This window comes from Delphinus delphis, chromosome 15 (genome assembly GCF_949987515.2).
Source record: "Delphinus delphis chromosome 15, mDelDel1.2, whole genome shotgun sequence".
NCBI lineage: Eukaryota > Metazoa > Chordata > Mammalia > Artiodactyla > Delphinidae > Delphinus > Delphinus delphis.
In genome coordinates, this window is record NC_082697.1 from 50,159,195 (window position 1) to 50,183,597 (window position 24,403).

Below are 24,403 nucleotides of genomic sequence, written 5' to 3' on the forward strand. Positions count from 1 at the left end.
CCATACAAATCCATTTCTGGATTTCCAACTTTACTCCACTGATATATTTATCCATTCCTAGTAAGCATGCCATGTTAATTGCTATACCTTTCAGATATATTCTGGTATAGGATACAGAAATGGTCTGATTCTTTTTAAAATTTTTTCTCGGCCATTTACTCTACCAAATGAGTTTAGAATTATTGTGTTGAATTCCCTCAGGAAAAAAAAAAACCTCCTTATTTTCACTGGATAAACATGTAATTTGTAGATTTATTTGGAAAGAGCGATGGATGGGACAGGTAATTACAAGATTGAGGCTTCTCTTTGAGGAACATGGTCTACTGAGTCAATTTTTCTTTTACGTCTTTCAAGAAAGTTAGTGTGGCTCTCACTATTATTTAAAATGGGCATTTCTTTCATTACCACTGAGGTTACACGTTTTCCATGGATTCTACTAACCACCCTTAGGTAAATTATCTGCACTCTCCTTCATCACTTATCCATTTACATTCTTTTCTTTTTGGCCGCACAGTGCAGCATGCAGGCTTAGTTCCCCAACCAGGGATCGAACCCGGGCTCCCACAGTGAAAGCACTGAGTCCTAACCACTGGACCGCCAGGGAATTCCCTCCATTGGCATTCTTAATATTTTTCTTATAAATGTGAGTATTTTTCACGTCCATTATTCTAAGATATCACTAAAGGTAAGATGAGCCATCAGTTTAAAACAGCACCTTTCTTCTCCCACAAAAAAACAAAAATACTTTCAATGTACACATCAACTGGGATTGGTGTTCAAATGAAGAAAAAAATTATGCATTGAAAATTGGGAAAATTTGGTGTTTTAGAGATTAACCTTTTAAAGTGAATTTTTACCCAGCTCAGTTTTCCTTTCATCCCAGCCTTCCTGTTCACATTGCCCGGTGTGACATGTTCTTATGGACTCAACCTTGTCCCTCTGCTTTTGCAACTTCTTTTATTACTTAAAATCTAAGAAAGTTACACTTTCTCTACAGATCTGATTATATTCTGTGTTTTTAGCCAGTTATTCTGACCCAACTTTTAATTTTTTAAATTTTATTTTCAACAGGTGGACCATTTTTAAAGTCTTTATTGAATTTGTTACAATATTGCTTCTGTTTTATGTTTTGGTTTTTTGGCTGCAAGGCATGTGGGATCTCAGCTCCCCGACCAGGGATCGAACCCACACCCCCTCCACTGGAAGGCGAAGTCTTAACCACTGGACCGCCAGGGAAGTCCCTGACCTAACTTTTAAAAATATTTAACTCGTTAATTCATCCAGAAACTATGTTTATTTATGACCTGAGATGAGGATCTAAAAGTAATTCCCAAAATTGCTCTAAGGTATCCCTAAACTGTTTACCATGTAAGTTTTCATTTCCTGATTAGTATAGATTAAGTAAACTTTATCTTAAAAAATTCAGGGACTTCCCTGGCGGTCCAGTGGTTAAGATGTCACACTTCCACTGTAAGGGGCGTGGGTTCGATCCCTGATCGGGGAACTAAGATCCTGAGTGCCATTTGGTGCAGCCAAAACTTAAAAAAAAAAAAAAAAAAAAAACACACAGAGCAGATCTGAGAGGCAAGTTCCAGAAAGGCAGGTGAGGAGCCCCGAGGACATAGTAGGCATAACTGGTGAAAATTATGAAAACACAACCATGTACTTCTCTGGGAATTGGGCACAGAGTAAATGAAGAAAGACTTATTGAAGAAAGTCTACTAAGTCTGGTAAGAAGAGCAGAGTCTGTGGCAGGTGAGCTCGGCAGGCAGGTTTGGCCAAGAAACCAGGGCTCCCTCTCCTCCGGCATTTTCCTGGGAGGGGCGGCTGCCAGCATCTCTCACTCCCCTAGCTCCGGCACAGAGGCCAGGTCCAGGTGGGTCGGAGGGAGGCTCTGCATCTGGAGCAGGAGCCAGACCACATGGGGCCCCCAGGCCCTTGCCCCAGCTTGCTCCTCTCTGGGAGAGGCCATCCGGGACCAGAGGCTCCTGTGTCCAGCTCCCAGCTCCCAAAGCAGGGTGTCACCCCAGAAAGCCAGCTACTCTCCCCACTACCAGGCTGTGGAGCAGTGACTCAGAAATCTTTTCCTGAAGGGAAAGGCAGTCCACAAGAACAGCAAGCTCCCCAACAGAATGACTTTGTTTGAAACAGAATAGGGGCAAGTTCAAGCCTCAGGATGACCAGAAAACAGTGGAGTTTTGGAGCATTAAGAGGAAGCTGGGGCGGGAATTCCCTGGCGGTCCAGTGGTTAGGACTTGGTATTTCCACTGCTGGGGTGCAGATTCAATCCCTGGTCGGGGAGCTAAGATTCTGCAAGTCGTGCGGCACAGCCAAATAAATAACTAAATAAGACAAATAGATGATAGACATAAATGGACATGTAGATAGATTTAAAAAGATAAATATAGATTACTACAGATCCACAATCCCTTATCTGTAATTCTGAAACCCAAAAGGCCTTTAAAAATATTTTACTGTTGTTATTTTTTATCTTAATTTGAATAACTGACAAAAATAGGTTCAGAGCAATTACTGCCTCCACTTCTGCAGAAAATGAGTGCACCCAGCGCCCCGTCGAGGCATACCTTTATCTGTGTGATGTTTCCTTCAAGCTCAGTGGGGATCTGAAGGGTCCACCTGTCTTTGCCCTCCACCCCTTGGCTGCTCTGGGGGCCTGGCACTTTTCTCCACATGGCTACGCGCCCTTTATCGGTACCTGCTGCCAGAAGACCTGTAGGTAAAAAGAAAGTTCACATTGAGTTGAAAAGGGATAAAAACAGCAGCAAGCTCACTTCTCTGACCACCCTCTCTAAAATACCAGCCTGTCGGCTCTCCGTCCAGGAACTGCCCAGCCTCGTACCTGGCCGTGTCTTCCTTAGCAGGAGTTCGCTACTCGCAGTGACACAGTGTGTACATGTGTGGATGGGGGATTGGGGCAGTGGTGCTGCTTGCTCTCTGGTTTCTCCCATGAGAGAGGAGCCTGCTTGCCTGTGTTCAGGGCTGCTTTCCCAATGCCACACAGCACTTAGCACTCAGCGGGCACGGAAGTGCTGCTCTGGTGCATTTCCTATTCTTTCTGTCATATTTGTGTGTGCGTGTGTGTGCACATACGCACATCCATGTACACATATATATTTAATGTTTCTCACACTGACTTTTTCTTGAGGTTTCAGGAGGAACAGACACCAATTCACGCAGCCAGGCTGGTCACATTCCTGACCAAATTCCTTGACCACTACGTGGGACAACACAGCTTTCCTGCCTCTTTTTTGCTCTTGGCTGACTGTACTCGAGTGACTGACATAGTTGTAACTGAGGTATGGTTCTTAGAACAGCCCTGAGTTCCATGTCATGACAGCACACCCCAGAGCAAAGCCTGAGGTGGGCTCTCCCTCTGACGCTGGGAAGTCTCACCTTTGACTCTACAGTAAGAAACACAGTTCATATTCTCTCCTTTTTCAAAACCAAACTTCTCCTCTGGACTCAGTACGTAATTCTCTCCTCGTTCTAAATCCCAGAATCTACAAGGCAAGGAGGAAAGTCCCACGGGGGGGACTGTGTTAGTGGGCTTCCCTCAGCTGTGAGGGTCTTGTTCAACTCGCAGAGTAAACTTTAAAGATCAGGAAAAAGACATGGCCCTTTGGACTCTGAGGAGAAAAGCATGTCGTTGTTACGTTATCTGTTACGTCTTGTTCATAACAAAGGGAGCAGTTGTTAATAAAAGAGGGTTCCTGTGTGACACCGGGTCACGATGAGAACAAGGGAACTCCAAGCACCCAACCAGGGAGAACCCCTGAATGTCACATGAGCTAAAGCAGCCGGACCCAAGAGAACACAACATGGGATTCCATCTACCCGGGGATCAAAAAGGCAGGCAGACGTCAGGACAGTGTGACCCCTGCGGGGGTGGGCGGAATGCCTAGGGTCTCTGATATGTTCTGCTCTTCCATCTCAGGGCTGGTTACGTGGATGTGCCCAATTAGTAACACTTCATCATAATTTGTGCATTTTTCTATATGTATGTTACACTCCAACACAAAGTGTACTCAAGAGACTGTATGGGACAGAATTTTCAACCCCAGCGCTCTCTGCAGAGTCGGGATCTCACCTGAGGACCGCCTCCCCAGTGGCGGTCACAAGAAGGCTGCTGTTGATCAGGGCGACATTTGCCTGGCGACCCATATTTCCACTCAGCTTTACCTGCACAACAACAACCCGAAAGGAGCACGTCGCCCTTGTCGAGACCAGGTCCCTGTTCAGCAGCTGGACTCTCTGGCAGTGACACCCCGCAGACTCACCAAGCGGAGGAAGTGAGGGTGGCTGTGGACACTTGGAAGGGCAGCCCCAGCCTTTCAGGCCAAAGCAGCGACCACTGCACACTATGTAGTTAATGACAGGGGTGCCCCGCGTTGGGTGAGGCAGCTTGTCACAGCCTGTGTTCAGAGAAAACCTGCCAGCAAGGGGCTGAGGGGGGATTTGAACCCAGGTTCACAGGACTCAGTGACCACATTTCAACTGCTGTGTAGACAGAGGTGCACAAAGGACCCCTGAACACCAACTTTTCTGCATCGACCAGAGCATCTTAGGGAAGGTTCGGAGTACTCTGAGAACCATAGAATCCTTGGGTGTAAACCAACAAAGTGGCAGGAGAGTGGCATGCAGTCCTCAGGGAGCTGCACGCACTGCCTGACCAACAACCAACGCCCCAGGCTTCCTGGCGTCCTCCCGCGAGTGAGTGCCCCGGCCCGGGGCGAGGCACCCACGCGGATGGCAGGGTGTCCAGAGTTGTGATTATCACACACCCCTCGGATAAAGCAATGCATATGTGTGGGCCAGCGGTAGTGTCACAGAGGGAACACTGGTGACAACCCTCAAGGTCTGCACATAGCCAGGCGTCCCCGCCACAGCCCCGTACCTCCCGTGGCTCTGGGAGGCCCCGTCCCCTGGTGTCTCCCCCACCTGTGACCGCAATGGTGCACAATAAGTTAGGTGCTAAAGCTCTGGTGGTGGCCCTGAAACACAGACTCCTCAACCAAAACGAAGGGGTGTATGAGGTGGGCAAGAGAGGCTGGAGACCCCCTGGGGCACCCCCCCATCACCTCCTCACCTTCATCACCTCCTCGGCTGTGCCCTCGGGCATCACCGTGAACAGACACAGCAGCAGGCTCTCGGTGACTGCCACCAGCACCTCTCTCTCCTCCAGGTAGAACAGCGTCTGAATGGAGCTGTCCGTGGACGCCACCCGGGCCGTCCTGCCCTTCTCGTCCACGTAGTGCACGGTCCCTGCGGGAAAGCGATGTGTCCATGGAGGCTGGACACTCCCTGGAAGCCATTCTACCTACTTAGGGACACTTTCAACGTAAACATCTTCATCATAACCATTTACAAATAAGCTATTTTAAAAACACTGGTACATGACCCCTGCGTCTGCCATCTCTGGGTCAGTCCAGCCAGGACCCCTGTGTCTGCCATCCTCCCTCCACCACTGTCCAGCGCTCACACTGACCACCCTCCTGATGCACAGCCTCCATGCTCTGGTCATCTCAGTCCCCTAGGTACACGTCCATCACCCGTCTGCCGGGGCCTTAACTATGACCCTCCCCGGAGCCTCGGCCTGCACCCTCCATCCTGGGTACCGGGTATCGCTGGCTGGCGTCTGGCCTGCACCCTCTTGCCTTCCCCAGGCCCTCGCGTCGGCCCCAGGGCCCCTCCCAGCTTGGATACCCTCCTCTTGCCCCCGAGCTGTCTCCTGGTTCTGCTTTCAGGCTTCTGAGCATGGTGGCAGCACCTCCTGTGAGTTCTCAGGATTGGGTTCATTCTGCTGCTCTCGGGAGCCTCCTCACCCTCCATGCCGCCTCCCATCTCACTCCCAGTGGACAACTTGAGTTCTTATTAAGCTTAAAGGTTCAAGGTTGTCTGGAGGCTAATCATAACAGTAACTAGTATTTACTGAGCACAGATGTGTGCGGGCTCCGTGTACAGAGGCTCTGGAGGCAGGTACTATCCCGATCCCCACTGTACATGTTCGGAAGCTAAGGCACAAAGACACCGGATCATTTGCCCCAGTTGCACGGCTGCTGGGCGGGGGCAGCACTGACACCCCCTGCAGAGCCAGGCCTCCAGTCGCCACGTCTCCTTCCTCCCTCAGCGCCCCCGCCGCCCCCACAGTGCCCACATTGGGTCCCTCCAACTCCCCTCCTTAAATGCCAAGTCTCTCTACTTTTAAACTGACAAATGCCCCAGCCCCTCCCAGCTGTCACCTGTCACAGTTAAGCTGCCTGGCCACACACGTCCTCGAACCCCATCACCCCAGGAAGGGCCCCTTTCCCATGGGAGAAGGCACTCATGAATGTCTCGTGAGTGTACGAGACCCTCTATCTCTCTGAACCTCACACTGCATCTATTGGCCGCCGCCTGCCTCCTAGCACACCGCGGGGGAGCCGTGTTAAATCAGCACGGACGGCCCAGCCCTGCCAAGGCTGCTGGTCCAGCGTGCCCCGGTCACACCCACCCCAGAGCTGAGCCCCGCTGCTGGCTTGGAGACCACGCCGGGTGCCCCTGGCATCGATTCATCTTGGGCTGCACATCCTGGACAGCTTCCTCCTGAAAAACCTTCAAATGCAAATAAAGCTCAATTTGTTTCTATCAGGTCAAGGTGAAGCCACCCTTTGGATCCTGGATAAACACCTGCACAAGCCAGCTAAGGCATCCATCTGGGAATGGCGCACAGCCTGCAATTTTATGCAGAAACGCCATCCATTCGCTTATAATCTCCCAGACACTCCGAAACACTGCAGTGTCCCCAGACCCCAACCTGAGTGTCTTACCATCGGTCAAGCTGACAAAGAATGAGAGTCCCTCTTGAGGTCCCATTTTCAGGAAACTTCCAAAGCCACACTTCCTCCAGTTAAACTTGTCCAGGGCTTTCTCATCACCACTCACAGCTGCCTTCGCCAACTGAACGAGGTCCCTAAGAGCAAATGTGACAGAGATTCCTTGTTGCTCCCTGGACGAAGGTGGTATAACCACAGAGGAGACCCCTCCAGTGTCAGGAGGAGCCACATCCCCGGCCCCGCCAGCCACCACCCAAGCTCTACTTACTCGCCGGGAGGGGGGAGCCGGAAGATGCAGTGAGTGAGGTGTTTCCCATACTCGTGTTTCAGCAGCGGTGCCCCTTGTACTCGACCCCTTTGGTCCAACTTCCATAAGAGCAGGATACCAAGCTGGAAAACCCAAGGTCACATTCTTAGCAAGTGACTGGTGGAGGGTGAGGGTGATACTGTGCAACAGAGCATGGGCTTACTCCTTTTTTTCTTTTAAAATTATACTACTACTATATGTGCACCATGAAAAACTCAAAACAATTTTAGTGTTCAGTGAAGGAACCAGAAACTCCTCTCTGTGCCCCATCCCATCTTCACTCCCTGGAGATAACAAGTGTCACATGTTCAGTTTTTAAAACAAATCTTTAATTTTGGGATAGATTCAGATTTAAGGAAAAGTGGCAAAGATAGTTCAGAGACGCTCCATACCTCACAACTAGCTTCTCCTATTACTGACCCTACATTACTGTGGCGCATGATACTAACTAAAGTTGGTACTTCATTCACCTCTCCTCAGTTCTTCCTGCCCTGGGACCCTGTCCAGGCCCCACAGACATCTGGTCGCCATGTCTCCTTGGGCCCCCTGGGCTGGGACGGTGGCTCAGACACCCCTGTTCTGGACGCCTGGACAGTGTTGAGGAAGACCGATCAGGGGTTTTGTAGAATGTCCCTCCGGCAGGATTTGCCTGATGTTTTTCTCATTGTTGTCGGGGTGGTGGGTTTGAGAGGAAGACCAGAGGTCAAGTGCTGCTGTCGACATGTCGGATCAGGGGTCCCTGTCCTTGGCGTGACCTGTCTGCTGAGGTCATGTCTGTGACCTCCCTCACTGGGGAGTTTCTTCTTCCTTCCATCCTGTCCTGCCTGGAAGGAAGTCACTGTGTGCAGCCCACACGTAGGAAGGGGAGTTATGTCTCACCTCCTAGATCATCTGGAGAGATATGCCTCTTGTCCACCATTTACTGATTTATTAAATCATAGATTTACATCAATATGGACGCACGGATGGACCCATGAATATTTATTTTCTACTCTGGGTTATGACCCAATATTCCCTTGTTTGTTTAGATACTCAAATTGTTCCAGCTCCGCCATCGGGAGCTCTTTCCTCAGGCTCTGTTGTCCCTTCGATGCACCCGTCGCTGTGGGTTTGTGAGCACCTCCTCACGTCCTGGCCTACAGATCCTCCGGGCTTGCCATCCTGCCCCAGCCCGAGGATCAGCCATTTCTCCAAGTAGCCCTGGTTCATTTTATTGGAAGAAACCAAGATCTGGGTGCCAGGTGTACTATATGTTCAACATCAAAGTCATCAAAATCTCAAGTTAATGGCTCAGACAACTGCTAGAAAAGTTCAAGTTGCGGGGAAGACGACTTGGTCCAGGAGCAATTTTCCAGGAGGGCTTCTGGCTGGGACAAGCTAAGCTTTGCCAAATGGCAGTGTTTCCCTCGAACCCTGAGGCCGCTTTGCTGCGCTGCCCGAGCAGTCCTCAAGGTCTGTTTCCTGCTCACGGTCAGTGGGTGTAACATTGCTTTACTGTATATAAGAATATGATTTTCAAATAATGTGGGCCTTGGGACGTCCCTGGAAGCCCAGTGGTTAAGACTCCACGTTTCCACTGCAGGGGACGTGGGTTCGATCCCTGGTCAGGGAACTAAGATCCTGCATGCTGTGTGGCACGGCCAAAAAAAAAAAAAAAAGTGGGCCTTAAAAAGCAACTTGTACAGTGGACCTCTAAGAAAAGTATATAAGATCAGAAATAGTATGTAACATGAGTATATATAGAATTCAAATCCTATATTATTATACAGATTCTTCTTGACTTTGCCAGCTTTATAAAGATAAGAATAAAAACATTGGGGGGCTTCCCTGGTGGCGCAGTGGTTGAGAGTCTGCCTGCAGATGCAGGGGACACAGGTTTGTGCTCCGGTCCGGGAAGATCCCACATGCCACGGAGCGGCTGGGCCCGTGAGCCATGGCCGCTGAGCCTGCGCGTCCGGAGCCTGTGCTCTGCAACGGGAGAGGCCACAACAGTGAAAGGCCTGCGTACCACAAAACAAAACAAAACAAAACAAAACAAAACAAAACAAAACAAACATTGGGGCTTCCCTGGTGGCGCAGTGATTGAGAATCCGCCTGCCAATGCAGGGGACACGGGTTCGATCCCTGGTCTGGGAAGATCCCACATGCTGCGGAGCAACTAAGCGCGTGCGCCACAACTACTGAGCCTGCGTGCCACAACTACTGAAGCCCGTGTGCCTAAAGCCCGTGCTCCACAACGAGAGAAGCCACCACAGTGAGAAGCCCGCGCACTGCAACGAAGAGTAGCCCATGCTCGCCGCAATTAGAGAAAGCCTGCGCGCAGCAACAAAGACCCAACACAGCCAGAAATAAATACATAAAATAAATTTATAAAAAAAAAAATAAAAACATTATTTTTTGTGTGTTTACAAATTACTCTTAAAATAAAATTAAAAAAATAATACTTGCACAGCGAAACACACATAAGGGCAGAAATGGGAAGGCTTCCTTCCCCGTCACCTAGCCTCCTCCCTAGAGGAGCCAGCAGTTGGGCCCTGCTGTGTGTTTTAGGCACACACGGCCCCTGTGGAGATGGCCTTCTGCTCTGCCCTGCAAGTACAATCGTCCAGCACGTAATTTTTCTTTTCTTTTTTCTTTTTGGCCCGGCTGCGCAGCTTCCGGGACCTTAGCTCTCCAAACAGGGATTGAACACAGGACCCTGCAGTAAAAGTGCCGAGTCCTAACCACTGGACTGCCAAGGAACTCCTGTCCAGCACTTAATTTTTAACACAGTAAATGACTCTGTTTTATTAGTATACACGAGCTTCCAGCTGACAGCTCATTAGGCACCTGAACACAAACATGAGCACTCAGCCTGTCCAGATCCCCCGACTGTTGAGCTGGGGAAGAAGTTGAAGGATGGAAATGTCCGGAGTCCCTGGAGTAGTGGTTTCTGCCCAGATGACTGCAGACCCCTGTTCTGATACAAGGACAGACAGACAGACAGACAGACACACACACACACACAAGAAGGGGAAGCCACAGGAAGTCACCTCAGGTCTCCTGTAACCAGATAGACACGCAGACGCCAAGTAGAAGATGGCAAAGCAGATGCCTCTTCGGGGCCTCCTGCTCATTGCCCCTAAATTCTAAGTGGTTTTTGCATCTCTTACTACTCCTGAGGGGGGATCCTTTGTGTTCAGAGTGGTCTCTTTACTCGCTGCCATTCCTTCCAGGTCACTTCATTCAAATAACTTTATCCCGTAAGACTTGAAAGAAAAGTGAGAGCATCTCACCCTCAGGTGGGAAACCAGTCCCATGCAGAGCAGGAGGTAAACGTACTAAGGGACTAGTGTGAAGTTAGGGCTCAGATACGACTGTCGGGACACGTTGTCACTTCACAGCTGGCTCACTAATGGTTTATCTCAGAGATCAGGAAGCGACTTGCCCTTTCCTGTGTGTAGGTGCACTTACTCCTCGCCCTCAGCTCTTGTCCAGCAGGAGAGTGAGAGGGAGATGAGCCCTGGACATGCATTGTCCTCCCCGCTTCTTCACCGACCAAGTGTTCGCCTGGTGCCCTCTTCCAGGGATCTCCCCACTGCCCCAGGCCCAAGGGTGGCTGCACAGAGGGCACCTGGCCCGAGCTGGACTTGGGACAGAGGAGGAAGGGCAGGTCATCTCTGGGGTTAAACTGGAGCGGGTAGATTCCTTTGTTTCCAGCAGCCTCCTGGACGGATGGCACAGGAGAGAGACGGTTGTGCAGGAAGAGGCCCTGAGAGGCGGATGTTGGCAGCAGACACCTCACTCGTGGTTCTGGATGTCGGAAGCCAGCTCTGCTCCTGTCCCTGGAGACTGTGGGGCACTCTGAGGGCTGCAGATTACGTGTGTCTTCCTGCTTCAGCAGGTTTGGTCGGTCTCATGGTAATCAAACTGGGTCTCTGGTGGGAGAGTGGAAAAGACCCTGGGCCAAGCCTGCGAGCAGGTGTCTCAGAGGTTAGTGCTCTGAGTGTGTCTGTTCATTTGTTATTACTTCTCTGCCTGCCTGAGTCCAGTAAGAAATTAGGACCAGCACAGTTGTAGATTTTCTTAGAGAAGTGCTAGGTATTTCTGTTCTTAAATCCTGACTCCAAGACTTGGTCAGCACCAACCTGGGCTTTGTTTCATGCCTCAGTCATCTACTCTGTTAGTTGCTTCTTAATAAAGGCAAGATGAGAATGATGGCATTCAATGACCCTGAATTCTTTTATTCCTCTAGGGGATTTTCTGAGCAAGGAGGTGGGAAAGATCACCAAAGAAGTAGGAATCTGGGGGCAGAGCAATGCCATTAGGTGGGAATAGACTAGAAAAATAGAAGAAAAATCCAGACAAAAGGATAAATAGAACAGTGGATGAGTGATATGAACAGAAAGGAAGTATAAATGGCTCTTCTAAGTTATATTCACCCTCAAGAGGAAGAGAAACTCAAACTAGAACACGACCGAGATAGCACTTTTCCAGGCAAAATTCTGAGCTTGGATACGACATGCTTGTGGGTTGGTGGGAGCTGGTCAAGCCCCATGGAGGGAGGTGTAGGGACACTCACCAAACCACAAGCGCATGCCCTGGATCCCACCTCCAGGAATTTCTCTAAACTTTCACACGTGCAAAAGGACAAAAGCATGAGGCCAGCCACTGTGTCACTGTCCAGCAAAGGACTGGAGACCGTTTATCCACAGAGGCTGGGGAAGTAAATGATAACACGTTGGTGTAATGAAGCGCAGATTAAAAGAGAGCAAGGAGGTTCGCCGTGCACCACCATGGAAAGACCTGGAAGATGCAGCATCAGGTGAAAAGCCAGAAACAGAACAGGGTGCACTGGGCACTGCCCTCATGTGAAAAGGACCGAGGAAGATAGGAAAGAGACGACGCCCTCTGTGTGAAGCTCCCAGCCAAGATGTTTAACCTGAAGGCAGTCATGAGGAGACAACCACACAGATCTAAACCGAGGGACATTCTACAGGGTAACTAGTCTGGACCCCTCAAAATGTTGATATCATGAAAGACCAAAAAAAAAAAAAAAAAAAAATGAGAGAGAAGAAAGAAAAGACAAGACCATGGACCAGTTCTGATGAAAGGAGACCAAAGAGAAATGACGGCCAAACACAAAGCGTGGTGCTTGGCTGGCTTCTGGGTAAGGACAAAATCAGCACAGACATTACTGGGACAGCAGGAAAAGCTGTCACACCGATGGCACAGCAGTGGAAACCAGTTCATGGGCTTCACCCTCCTGAGTGTGACAGCACACGTGGTCACGCTCCTAGGAGATCGATGCCAAAGCATTTACGGATGAAGTATGATGTCTGTGACAAACTCTCAAATATACGGGGAAAAAATACAGATGTACAGAGAGAGCAGATGTGTCAAAACATTAACAGCTACTGAATTCATGGGAAGGGTAAAAGGGTGTTGTTTGTACTATTCTTTCAACTCCCCTGAAGGTTTGAAATTTTTCAAAATTGGAAGTTGGGGAGAGAATGCATTGTGTGTTCCTGTGTGTACTGAAGGAGCACTGGAGAGACTTGAAGAAGCTGTAGGTGCTGGAGGGCAGGGAAGGGGAGGTAGTGGATGGGGTGGGGCTGGAGAGTCTTTACAGTATATACCTTTTCGTATTTTTTGAACTTTGAAACATATAAATGTATTACCTTAAATGTGTAAAATAAATAAACACATTGTACAATTTCTGCTGTCATTTTTGAATCAAACAGATCTAGAGCTGGTAATTCTCTGCTGTGGGGTCTGCCCTGAGCATCGGAGGATGTTGAGCAGTATCTCTGGCCTCCACCCACCAGATGCCAGTAGAAAGAACCCCCAACACCACCACTGTGACAACAAAAAATCTCCCCAGACACAGCAAAGTGTCCCCTGGGGGCAAACTGACCTGCTTAGGAAGCCCTGGGCCAGATGATCAGGACCAGGGACTCCTAGGCAATGAAGCGGTGTGCTCAGGGAAGGTGGGGTTTGGGGGTACATGAAGCACCACCCCATCTTTGTGAATGTACTTACCTAGAAATGTTCATTTAAAAAATTACAAACTTTTGCCACAGAGTGAGATGATAGAATAAAACATTCAAACCTTCCTCCCAATATAAAACAAAATCTGCCATGACAGCTGACAAAATCAGTTGAACTCGGCAACCGCAAGTTTCTAATAATTTGGTCCCTAAGAGCATGTACAGGGCAATGCAGAGATCTGAAGTCAGTGTCTCAGCATGTCTGCTCACCCTATCCCCCGATACCAGGCAGTTCCCGTTGGGGCTCCAGTTGAGGACGGTGATGTCGGCGGTTTGCGTAGGGGGGACCACATGCTGCTCCTTGTCTTGCTTATTAAACACGACCACTTCTCCGGTCTCCCAGCCAATAGCCAGGATCAGCCGCGTCGGGTGCCAGCAGAGGGAGGTGACCCGGAACGACCTCTCGATATGCGTGTCTGGCACGCACTCACCCTGTGACACACGAGGTAAATTCTTTATTTTACAGGGAGTGGCCGCTACTCTAAGAATTTCTGCCTCGTCAATGGAATGACATCAGCTAGAGGACATAATGAGCAGTTTGTTAAGGAAATATTCTATTTAATTTTCATAGAAACACCCATCTTGCCTCAGCTGAACTATGAAAGCGTAAGGTAAACATTCAACTGACCCCATGGACCAGTTTATCAATAAAATTTTATTTACTTAAAATGTTTTTCCATTTATTTTTATTTATTTTTTTGGCCACGCCGTGTGGCTTGTGGGATCTTAGTTCCCTGACCAGGGATCAAACCTGGGCCCCCTGAAGTGGAAGCTCTGAGTCCTAACCACTGGACCGCCAGGGAGCTCAATAAAACTTTATTTACAAAAAGAAGTGGGCCAGCGGGTGAAGTGTGTTGACCCAAGGTTCTCAAAGTGTAGTGAGGTGACCCTAGAACGTTTTGAGGGTCTGTGACGCCAAAGTCATGTTCAGGATGATATGATCTGCCCTGTTAACTCTCGTTCTCTCATGAGTGTACAGTGCAGTTTTCCAGAGCTCTGTGATGTGTGATGATGTCATTGCTGTGACAGCCAATTGAATACGTGCTGGTATATTCTTGTGTTTTCTAGAATTTTCTAAGGCAGTAGGTTTAAGGTATAAATGTGTTTTCAGAGATTAATTCAGTTTGTTCTCAGTACTTCTACTGGGCTCTTCCTAGTAAACTCAGTTACACCTGCTACATCTGTGACCTCATTATCATCCAATAAATCATTATTTTGAAATCCTAATGGTCTCCTTGTGCCAATTAGAAACACAGGAAGTACACTTTGTTTTGTAATAGTATATTTTAAATTTTCTAAAATTTAAAATTTTATCTAGGGAATTCCCTGGTGGTCCAGTGGTTAGGACTTGGCACTTTCACTGCCATGGCCCGGGTTCAATCCCTGGTTGGGGAACTAAGATCCCACAAGCTGCACGGTGCAGAAAAAAAAAATCTAAAATTGCTATTATTTTGGATTTAATAATACTTACTCTAAAGAAAATTTTATGATACATATTGGAGAGTTGTCTGACTCCCAGAAGGGAGGCATCTACTCTGAAATAGTTGGTGACACTGTGCTTGGCACTGGGGCCAAATACTGACCCATACCTGGGATGAGACCAAGATGAGCATACCAGGAGGGTTTGCCCTTTGTGGAGCATGAGGGGAGGGCTTGCTCAGGGGTTGCGGGGGGAGTGGTGGGCTGGAGCCACAGGCTTGTAAGTCATCCACTGATAGATGGTAATGCAACCCCAGGAGGAGGAAATAGAGGGAGAAGAGGCCTGGATGTGCTCTGAGGGGGGCCAACGGCAGGCCTGTCTGGGACGGGGGGAAGGCTGGAGGGCCCGGCGGGGAAGGGGGTGGCCTGGATGAAGGGGGCCGGGTGAGGAAGACCCTCAGGTATGCTCTCCGGAGGACCCTACAAGAGTGTGGAATGTGGGGGGGGGCAGGGACAGCAGGACACGTTAGGTAGCCATCGCTGATGAGTGTGGCTGCTTGGGTGAAATTTCAGGGGTCACATTGAGACTGCAGAGGGCAGAGGAGGGAGTGGGAAAGGAAATCCATCTTTCTTGGTGAAGTAGGAGGAGCGTCTAGAAAGTTTCTGTTATGAATTGAATTGGGCACCCCAAAAAGATGTGTTCAGGTCCTAACCCCTGGTACTTGTGATGTGACCTTACCTGAAAATAGGGTCTTTGCAGATGATCAAGTTAAGACAAGGTCATTAGAGTGGGCCCTAGTCCAGTATGACTGGTGCCCTTATGTGAGGAGGAAAGAGACATGGCCACACAGAGCAGGTGGCTGTGTGAGGATGGAGGGAGAGGCTGGAGTGATACAGGTCCCAGCCGAGGAGCACCAAGGACTGCTGGCTACACTGGAAGCTAATATGAAGCATGGAACAGATCCTCCACTAGAGCCTTCAGAGAGGACAGGGCCCTGCTAACCTGTTGTTGGAGACTTCTGGCCTCCAGAACTATGAGAGAATAAATTTCTGTTGTTTTAAGTCACCCAATTTGTGGTGATTTGTTATGGCACCTCCAGGAAACAAATAGTTTCGAATGGCCAACGGGAGGCTGGAGAGGGATGGACAGACAACCCTGCTGGTGACCGTGAACTGACTGTGGATTCTGCCTTGAGCATTCCTAAATATGTCCCCCAAACTAAATAGCAGGGGTAAAAGAGTTATTCACATAATAGGGCTTTTATAATATTGGGAGTTTGGACCTCAGTGAGAAACACACACACACACACACACACACACACACACACACACACGAACAAAAGAGAGACAAGAGCCAGAAGCTACTGCAGTCAGAATTGCTGCTTTCCACACTCACTTGCTCCCGATATATATCCACACTGCCTCCTGAGGCTGTGCTAATGGAAGCGACTGCCAGGAATGGGTGAACGGGGTGCCAACTGATGTGGGAGGGAGACCCAACTGCATCTGGGGCTTCTATGCGGTGGTCAAAGTAGAGGGCCATGACGAAACGCAGGCCTGGTCAGGGCTGAAACCTGGAGGGAAAAGACAACCAAGTCCTGTTGGTCTTGAACAAAACAAAACTACTATATATAGAATTAGGAAAAAGAAGCATCACAGACCTACAAGACATTCGGCAACTTATCAGCACCCCTTCAGACCAATAACAGGCAATTTTATGTGGAAGAGGTCTCTAACAGGAAAAATATACAATTAGAGGCAAGGGATTAGACCTGAAAGATGGAAAGGAATAACACATACTGCCATCAAAACAATAAAGAAAAGCCCCGTGGACTAGACTACATGTGTAAACCTTGATCATTTTTATCCCAATCATAATAAGGACAATTTATATTTCTATAGCTCCCTATTAAGCAACATTTCCAAACAAACAAACAAACAAACAAACTGCTTCACAAAAGAGAAAAGTACAAAAAAACGTAGCACCCAATTTCTGATAGAAAACCAAGGCTGTCCCTGCCTTCCTCTGAGGTGTCAGGAGCAAAAGGATTCATTTGCTACGGAGTCAAGCAAAGCCAGAGCACCTGGGGAGAAGATGAACTTGATCAGTTACATGAACTTAACATCTTTCTTTCTTTCCTGGAAAAGATGTGCATATTGTCCCTTTGTGGGAGGGGTAGGAAGGTGAATGGAATGACAGTCTGACTACTGCCCACTTTTTCACATCCTACAGTCAGTTTGGGGAAGCTAACTAGCAGAGAAAAGCCTATTTGTAAGTTGGTTTGCTACCATTTAAAATTATTCAACTTCATCCCCATTAGGATGGCTATTATCAGAAAAACAGAAAGTAAAAAGTTTTGGTGAGGATGTGGAGCAATTGGAACCCTTGTGAGTTGCTGGTAGGAGTGTAAAATGGTACAGATGCTGTGGAAAACAGTATGGTGGGTCTCTAAATATCAAACATAGAATTACCATATAATTCAGCAATTCCAGTTCTGGATATATACCTAAAAGAATTGAAAGCAGGGATTTGAACAGATATTTAAACACAATATTCATAGCAGCATTATTCATAGTGAAAAGGTGGACACAACCCAAATGTCTATCAACAAATGAATGAATAAACAAAATGTGGTATATTCATACAATGGAGTATTATTTAGCCTTAAAATGGAATGAAATTCTGACTCATGTTACAACATAGATGAACCTAGAAGAAGTGAAATAAGCCAGACACAAAAGAACAAACACTGTATGATTCACTTATATAATGTACTTAGAGTCATCAAATTCATAGAGACAGAAAGTAGACTGGTAGTTGACAGGGCCTGCTGCAGACAGGGATGGGGTATTAGAGTTTATTGTATACAAGGTTTCAGTTTGGGAAGATGAAAAAAATTCTGGAGATGGATGGTGGTGATGACTGCACAACAATGTGAACGTACTTAATGCCGCTGCGGAACTGTATACTTACAAACAGTTAAAATAGTAAATCTTATATTATGTATATTTAACCACAAGAAAAAAATTGTGCAAAAAAGTTATCCAGAACCTGCAAAATTCTACCATTAGAGTAGGGAATGGACTATGCCATTTGCTTTTAGCAATACAATAGTTGTATCAGAGGAAGCCATGAAGGCTCAGATTGGGTCTAGAGAGGGAAACCCTGTTCTTCCAGAAGCTAGAAGGCAGGTGGGTAGAAATGAACAGTCACATTTCAAATGTTTATCTTATGAATATATACCCACCACAAGCTGAAGAGCAACCCATTCAGGACTCCTAGCAGAGTAGCTGGACACTGGCCAGAGGAGCAGGGGGATGTGGGGCTGGAGTCAGGGGAGAGGGCAGGAACTGGGTCCTGCACACATCACTTAGGGGATATGCACACTGGTCAGGGCTCTGGCTTCCTTGAGTAAAGACTTCATGCAAATGTTCACACAGAGCCACTGACAATGAGACATATCAGGTTAAAAACTGGTCAGTCTAATGCAGCAAGGAAACATTTTAAAGTGAGTTTTAATGTGTTGCATCCAATCAAGGGTCTACATTCTGGGCTATGGGAAATTCTTATTCATGTTTAACAAGTTTACTTTCTAAAAATATGCCTTGGAAAAATGAATAACATATTAATTTTGTTGTAATGATAGAGAAAGAATTATAATAGCACTTGAAAAAGTTAAACCTGATTTCCTCTATCTTTTATTTCAAACATAACTTTGTAATAAGAAAGTATGCTGAAAGATCTTTAAATTACTTTCTTCCTGCCTGGGGCTTTCCCAGAAGCTCTCTCCCCGACACCCCTGCTTTGGGTACTCAAGAAGCCTCTTTTCCACCATTGAGCTCTTGGACTTGATTTCTACGTTGTCTAGTGCTTCTGCCCAGAGTCCTCATAGAACCCTGCATTTGTCCACTGCTGCATTCAGAGTTTACTGTAAATGTGTGTTTGACTGACCATCCTCCACTCCCTACCAGATTATCTGCCCCACAGGGTGAGGGGCCATCGGAGCATCCCCAGCCCTGGAACAGTTGTAAAAAGGGGGTTAGGGCTTCCCTGGTGGCGCAGCGGTTGAGAGTCCGCCTGCCGATGCAGGGGACACGGGTTCGTGCCCCGGTCCGGGAAGATCCCACATGCCGCGGAGCGGCTGGGCCCGTGAGCCATGGCCGCTGAGCCTGCGCGTCCGGAGCCTGTGCTCCGCAACGGGAGAGGCCACAACAGTGAGAGGTCCGCGTACCGCAAAAACAAAAACAAACAAACAAAAAAACCAAAAAAAAAACCTCAGGGTCTCTAGAACATAAGGCGATTTGGCAATATATAAATTTTGGGGGAAAGAAAAAAATTTCATTTATTCTCACCGATTTGATCCTCTCACCTCCAGCGGTGCAAGGTCTTTACGCCTCCGTTAAACCACCTTCTGGGAAAGAAAATGTTACGGTCTTTCAACTGCGCGGCTCGTGGTACTAAGGATAACTTCAGTTGCATTACTGCTTGGAGATGCTGCGGGAGGGAACCAGAGGACTTAGAGGCAATGGCGGCAGAGTGGAGAGGTGTAGGGGCAGGCACTAGGGGCCACCCCGAAAAGCCTCACCACCGCCCCCACCACAGCCCCCGGGGCCTCGGCAGTGCAGGGTCATAGCTGCATCCCATGGACAAGAAGGAACGCCATCTCTGGTTTGGACCATGCGTGCGGTTCCCCGGGCCGCAGTACTGACAGCGCAGAAAGGTGGTTTTCTGATTCCCTCCCAGGCCCAGCGTTACCGCGAGCGCCTCCGGCACCGCCTCCTCGCCACCGGGTCAGCTCCCCCGTGCCTCAAGTAGCCACGCGGCCCTCAGTCAGACCTGTCTGCGCCGGAGGTGGCCCTTGTCTCGCGCTGACCGTTCGGACGCCCGCCCCGCACCCCGAAGCCTCAGCCTGACCAGCCACGCGCTCGGGCGCTCGGCCCAAGCAGGATTTCTGGACGAAAATAATCCGGGAGGCCGCGCGAAGGAAGTCCCGCGCACTTCGACGTTGCCCTCCTCCCGGCCCCAGGCTCCGGGCCCCCGGAACCGCCCGACACCGCGAGCCGCCCCGGCCTCCCGAGCCCCTCCCCGGCCCCGCCTCGTCGTCGCCCTCCTCCCCGGCTCCCGGCCCCCAGACCCTCTGCTCCTGGGCCCGGGGCCGGGGACCGCACTCACCTTGGTTTGGTCGCAGCGCCGCCGCGCGTTACCGGGACAACGGCTGCGAGCCCAAGGCGGATACAGCCGAAGCTGAGCTAGCGGACGCCGAGGCAGCCCGAAACTCCACGAGAGGCCGGAAAGAGCCGAAGACGATCGGGAATGTTCGTGCGGAGCCGAGGGCAGGATTCCTCCAGCGGGTGGCGAGCTCCGCGGTGCTGCAGGGCAATTTACACCCTTCGCAGCCGCTGTCTAGACTTAAAAAAGCTAGCTCTAGAGGGGGGTCAAGAGGCCAGATATGCCTTTCTAAGCAGAGAAGGGAAGCTGATAAATTCTAGATGTGATAGGAATACACGGCCGGTTGGGGACCCGCTCCTGTAGTTACGTTTCCAACCGCGTAGGTCAGGTGGAGGAAGGCAGCAGAGAGACTGGGAAAGAGACGGAACGCCATCTTTAAGATTCTTTCCTCTCTCGTTAATCTTATTGCTGGGTCTTTTGGACCCTAAAAGGTTTGCTAGACTCTGCTTTGTCTGCTTTGTTTCGAGGAGGGTGTCGTTCAAGAGAATTTATGAGTAAAGCCAGTTGATTCAATATGGTTCCTTGAAGCTGTTAACTTATGACATGCGCTCAGTGCTTTGGGGGCCTTATGGACGCCATTGGAGAGAAAATAGTAGCCAACGATACGAGTTCATCCGGTTAGAAACTAACCTGGTTTCTAACCCTGGAGGCAGACTGCATTCCCTAAGGCATTAGCAACGTGCTGCCCTGGCCTAACGGTCTGGTGGGTTAAACTAATTTTGGAAAAAAAAGAAGTAATGTCATTCATTTAAAAAACTTACTATAGCAAAAAGGTCCACATTGTTAAATAAAAAAAATAGGAAAATGTAGGTACTACCTAATAGGAGGAGCTAGGCGCTGGATCACACACATACAAGGAAAATTCTATTTAAAAAAAAAAATTTTCATAAACACTAGAATTTTATTGAATAAATTTGACATTTAACATTGCGTAAGTTTAAGGTATACAGAACGTTGCTTTGATACATTTGTATATTATATGATTAGCATGTAGAGATATTTATCACATTACATATAGTACAATATTATTGTCTGTATCCATTATACTGTGCATTAGATACTACGCCTTACAAGTTTGTACCCTTAAACACCATCGCTCTTATCAGGGGTCATAAACACTAGAATTTAAAACACTCCTTTATCGCCGAAACGAAGAGAAACAACCTAAATGCCCAGCACCAGCCGCAACGCTAAGGAACTTGAAAAGTATGCACTCAACTCAATAAAGGGTGTGTTTATCTGCCTCAGTTACACTTTTACACTTTTTCGTTAAAAACCCCGTTCGCGCCGGATTCAAGACTCAGAGCTCAGGCGGCGTTTTCTTCTCACGCATCCGTCAACACGGCCCGGGCCAATCACAGCCTAGGCTCTCACTCTATTGGCTGTCTATTCACCAATCCGGAGAGACGTACCAGTCCGCACTGCTGCGAGACTGGCGTCACAACATTACCCACTTTGCGGGCCCGCCCTCCGCCCCCGCCCAGCGTCCGTGCGTGCAAGCGCGCGTTCCCGCCGCCGACCAATGGGAGCGCCCCTGAGGGGGCGCGCCCGCTGGAAACCTCGGCGTGCTCGGTCCCGCGCGCGTCGCCCCGCCCCGGCCCGCGCTCCCGCCGCTCCGGCCCCGCCCCGCGTGTCGGTCCCGCGGACTTCGCCGGCCGCCGTAGCCGGAACTGCTCCTGTACGCCGCGGGCCGGGCCTCTGGGAGGCTGAGCGGCCGCAGCACCGGGGCTCGCAACCCCGTCAGCCACACGCCGGCAGCGGAGGGGACGTGCCGGGGCGAGGGCCGCTCGGCGACTTCTTCCAAGGCGGGAGGACCACACCGGCGTTGCGGCCTCTCAGCAGCCGGCGCTCGGGAGCCGGGGCTGCCCGACAGGACCCCGGGGGACCCGGGAAGCCTGGCTGCTGCGAGGCTTTGATGAAAAAGGTGACGGCAGGCTGGGGCTCGGGTGGGGTGGGCCACCCCGACCGGCCGTCACGGCGAGGCCCGGATCCCAGCCGGAGCGGGGCTGAGGGAGAAGTTGCCTAAGCCCTGGCGGCGGTGGTTACTACGCGGTGCTTTGTCGGGGCGGCTCGCGGGAGCCCGGACTCACAAGTGTTGCGTTGACAGCGCTCTTTGTGTGCAGCCAGAAATCCGCCGGAGAGGGAAGGTTTTGCTTTTCCTTTCCCGAAATGTGGCAAATGCTGCCCAGCCGGGATTGGGTTTGAGGTGATCCCACCTCTGTGCACTGTCAGGAAGTAAGGTTGGAGGTATTGGGTAAAAGGATTCCATCTCCATGTTTTCTTTTTCCCTTCAGGGAAAACTGAAATGTGTTAATATCTTTTTAATTCTGAAAAGCAACGTCCTTTTGTATTCAGTTTAGTGTCTTCCAATATTCAACCTGGCGAACGGGCAAGTTTATTCTGTTGCAGCTGATGTAACCTTTGACCGGGTCCTGGGTTATGTGGGTAGCTTTGGGATGATAGGTCCCTGGGGATAGGGTTTTCCACATTATAACCCAGAGGAAGGCCCTTTAGGATATTTTCAGGTTTCTTAAGCAGAAATGGATAGGATAAGTGAATAGTGAAATGTCCTATGCCATGAAGTCCTTTAAGTTTGGGTAGTATCTGTCTTGTATAGTTCTATTTTTGGCAGGTTTTTTTTTTAAACTGGTATGAATTCAGATGATTTATGACATCAATTTCAACAGATGAATGCTGTAACAGATAGTTTTGAGGCATAATACTTAAGAGCAGTAGCAGATATTGTCATGATTTTAATCATTTCTAAATCTTTCTTTGAAAGGTCCTTACTCCTGTTAATGTATTTCATTGTTGGCCTTGATGTCTTGCTCTCATTTTCCTTTTAAATGAAAATGTTCCCATTCTCAGCAGTCGTGTTGAGCATGTCAAACAGAGTTTGGGCATAGTGTCAACACCTGTTGATCTTTCTTGCTTCATCGCATGTACACATTACTATTTCTGGGTTTACAATATTGATAGTGTCTGATTCTCTTTGCATAAACTGAGTGGATCTGCTTTTTGGTCCACATTTTAGAGTTGTCACATTTTGTTGTTGACATTGCTCACAACAGAGGGTAGCAAAGTTAATGCGAGATTTTTATTCATGGTTACCGAGAGTTTTAACACAATTCTCTTTTATCCATTCTTACCTGGACATAACTGTGCTGTCACTTTCATAGGTGGCTCCAACCTGTTCCATGCAACAGGCTCCTTTGTTGCAAAAGCATTTTCAATTCGTAAATCCCGCAGCAGCACACATATCCCACCCTCCGAAGCAAGATTCCCAGAAACCCCGAGCTTATTATTCTTTATGTCTGTTTTAAAATAAGCAGGCGGACCGGCAGCCGCGGGCCACCATGGAGTTCCCTGTGCACGCAGGCGAGCCCGCGCCTCTCCCCTGCCGGGGTCGATCCGGGCCCCTCGACCCCGCTCCGGGGCTAACTTTGGGGGCAGGCTTGCGGGGCAGGTGCGCGGGCCCGGAGTCCTGTGCGTTTTGGGGGGCGGGGAGGGGTGGGGTCGGGGGACGCGGGCGCGGAGGCCAGGCCGGCCCAGGCAGCGCTGGGAGCGAGGCCGGCGCGCGGGCTGCCCAGCGCGCAGGCCATGAGCCGTGGGCCCGCTGGGTAGGTGGCTCCGGGACCCCGGGACCCCAGCCCGGGCCACATGCCCCCTTCCCGACCCCGGGCCGGGGCGCCGCACGGGCAGGGCCGTCCGGGTGCGGCCGCCCAGCTGCCGCCCCGCCGCCTCCTCGCCGCCGGCCGCCGTTTCCTGGACGTCGGGCGGGCGGGCGCGCGGGGGTCCGGGCTGGGGTCGGGCGGGCGGCGGCTCAGGCCCGGCTGGCCGGGCTGGGGCGGGCGGGCCGCGGGAGGGGATCTGGAACAAACAACGGCGGCCATGTTGAGAGGGGATCGGTGCGGCTAAACTTCTCGCAGGCTGCGGGCCGCGCGCCTCACCGGGGTCCCCTCTTCCCCTCCCCGGCCAGGATGACAGTGAAGTTGGGAGACGGCGGCGGCGGGGAGGAAGGGCTCAAGAGGCTGGGCAAGAGGTCGGCCGATGAGGACTCGCTGGAAGGAGAGGGGCCCGGCAGCGGGGACGCGGCCGAGGAGAGCGGTGGCACAAAGAGGGACGGCAAGACCCCCCGGGACGGCGGCGACGGCCCCCAGGCCCCCTCGGGCGGCCCGCAGGCCCCGTCCCCGCCGCCCGCCTGCCCCCAGGACCAGCACCACTTCCTCAGGTCCAGCGTGAGGCCGCAAAGCAAGAGGCTCAGGAAGGACTCGTCCTGCGCCGGGGGGAGCAGCAGCGCGGGCAGCTCAGGGCCCCGCGGAAAAGGTACGGGGGACCCCAGCCCCTTTCAGGGTGTGCCCTGCGCTCCCCGGGGGTGGAGAAGGGACCCTTCCCTCCCCGCCTCCCTGCCTCCACCCAGCTCCTGCTCCCACATTTGTCCAGCACCCACACTTTAGGTGGCACTTTGCAGGGGGACATGACTCTTTCCTCCTCCAAAGAGACTCTTTCTGTATTTAAACTATGTTAAGAGGCAGTAAGTATTCCTTCTCTGGGCAAACACAATAGATTTCTGAAGGTTGGGTTT

The 24,403-nt window shown here is 50.1% G+C and overlaps 2 protein-coding genes and 1 non-coding gene across 4 annotated transcripts in view; 2 read left to right on the forward strand and 1 right to left on the reverse strand.

The window, feature by feature from the left end:
* Positions 1 to 19,830, reverse strand: part of IFT140 (intraflagellar transport 140) — a 70,182-nt gene extending 50,352 nt beyond the window's left edge. Inside the window, exons 1-10 of one of the 2 annotated variants that reach the window (XM_060031460.1) lie at positions 19,762 to 19,830; positions 18,942 to 19,000; positions 15,985 to 16,162; positions 13,380 to 13,601; positions 7,102 to 7,223; positions 6,828 to 6,970; positions 5,108 to 5,283; positions 4,109 to 4,200; positions 3,415 to 3,521; positions 2,586 to 2,731 (exon numbers count right to left, since the gene is read on the reverse strand). In XM_060031460.1, coding sequence (XP_059887443.1) covers positions 2,586 to 2,731; positions 3,415 to 3,521; positions 4,109 to 4,200; positions 5,108 to 5,283; positions 6,828 to 6,970; positions 7,102 to 7,223; positions 13,380 to 13,601; positions 15,985 to 16,131 — 1,155 coding nt within the window. In that variant the 5' untranslated portion in view covers positions 16,132 to 16,162; positions 18,942 to 19,000; positions 19,762 to 19,830. Of the gene's footprint in view, positions 1 to 2,585; positions 2,732 to 3,414; positions 3,522 to 4,108; positions 4,201 to 5,107; positions 5,284 to 6,827; positions 6,971 to 7,101; positions 7,224 to 13,379; positions 13,602 to 15,984; positions 16,163 to 18,941; positions 19,084 to 19,344; positions 19,466 to 19,761 lie in introns of those variants that run through there. The other variant, XM_060031461.1, reaches the window with a different exon arrangement.
* TRNAE-UUC (transfer RNA glutamic acid (anticodon UUC)) lies at positions 14,493 to 14,564 on the forward strand. Its single transcript has one exon. It is a non-coding gene; the product is annotated as a tRNA-Glu (tRNA).
* Positions 19,831 to 21,515: 1,685 nt separating the features above from the next.
* The window catches only part of CRAMP1 (cramped chromatin regulator homolog 1), a 68,021-nt gene continuing 65,133 nt past the window's right edge, over positions 21,516 to 24,403 (forward strand). The window contains exons 1-2 of the mRNA XM_060031465.1: positions 21,516 to 21,742; positions 23,798 to 24,144. Of these exons, the coding sequence (XP_059887448.1) occupies positions 23,799 to 24,144 (346 nt within the window). The 5' untranslated portion in view covers positions 21,516 to 21,742; position 23,798. The remainder of the gene's footprint in view (positions 21,743 to 23,797; positions 24,145 to 24,403) is intronic.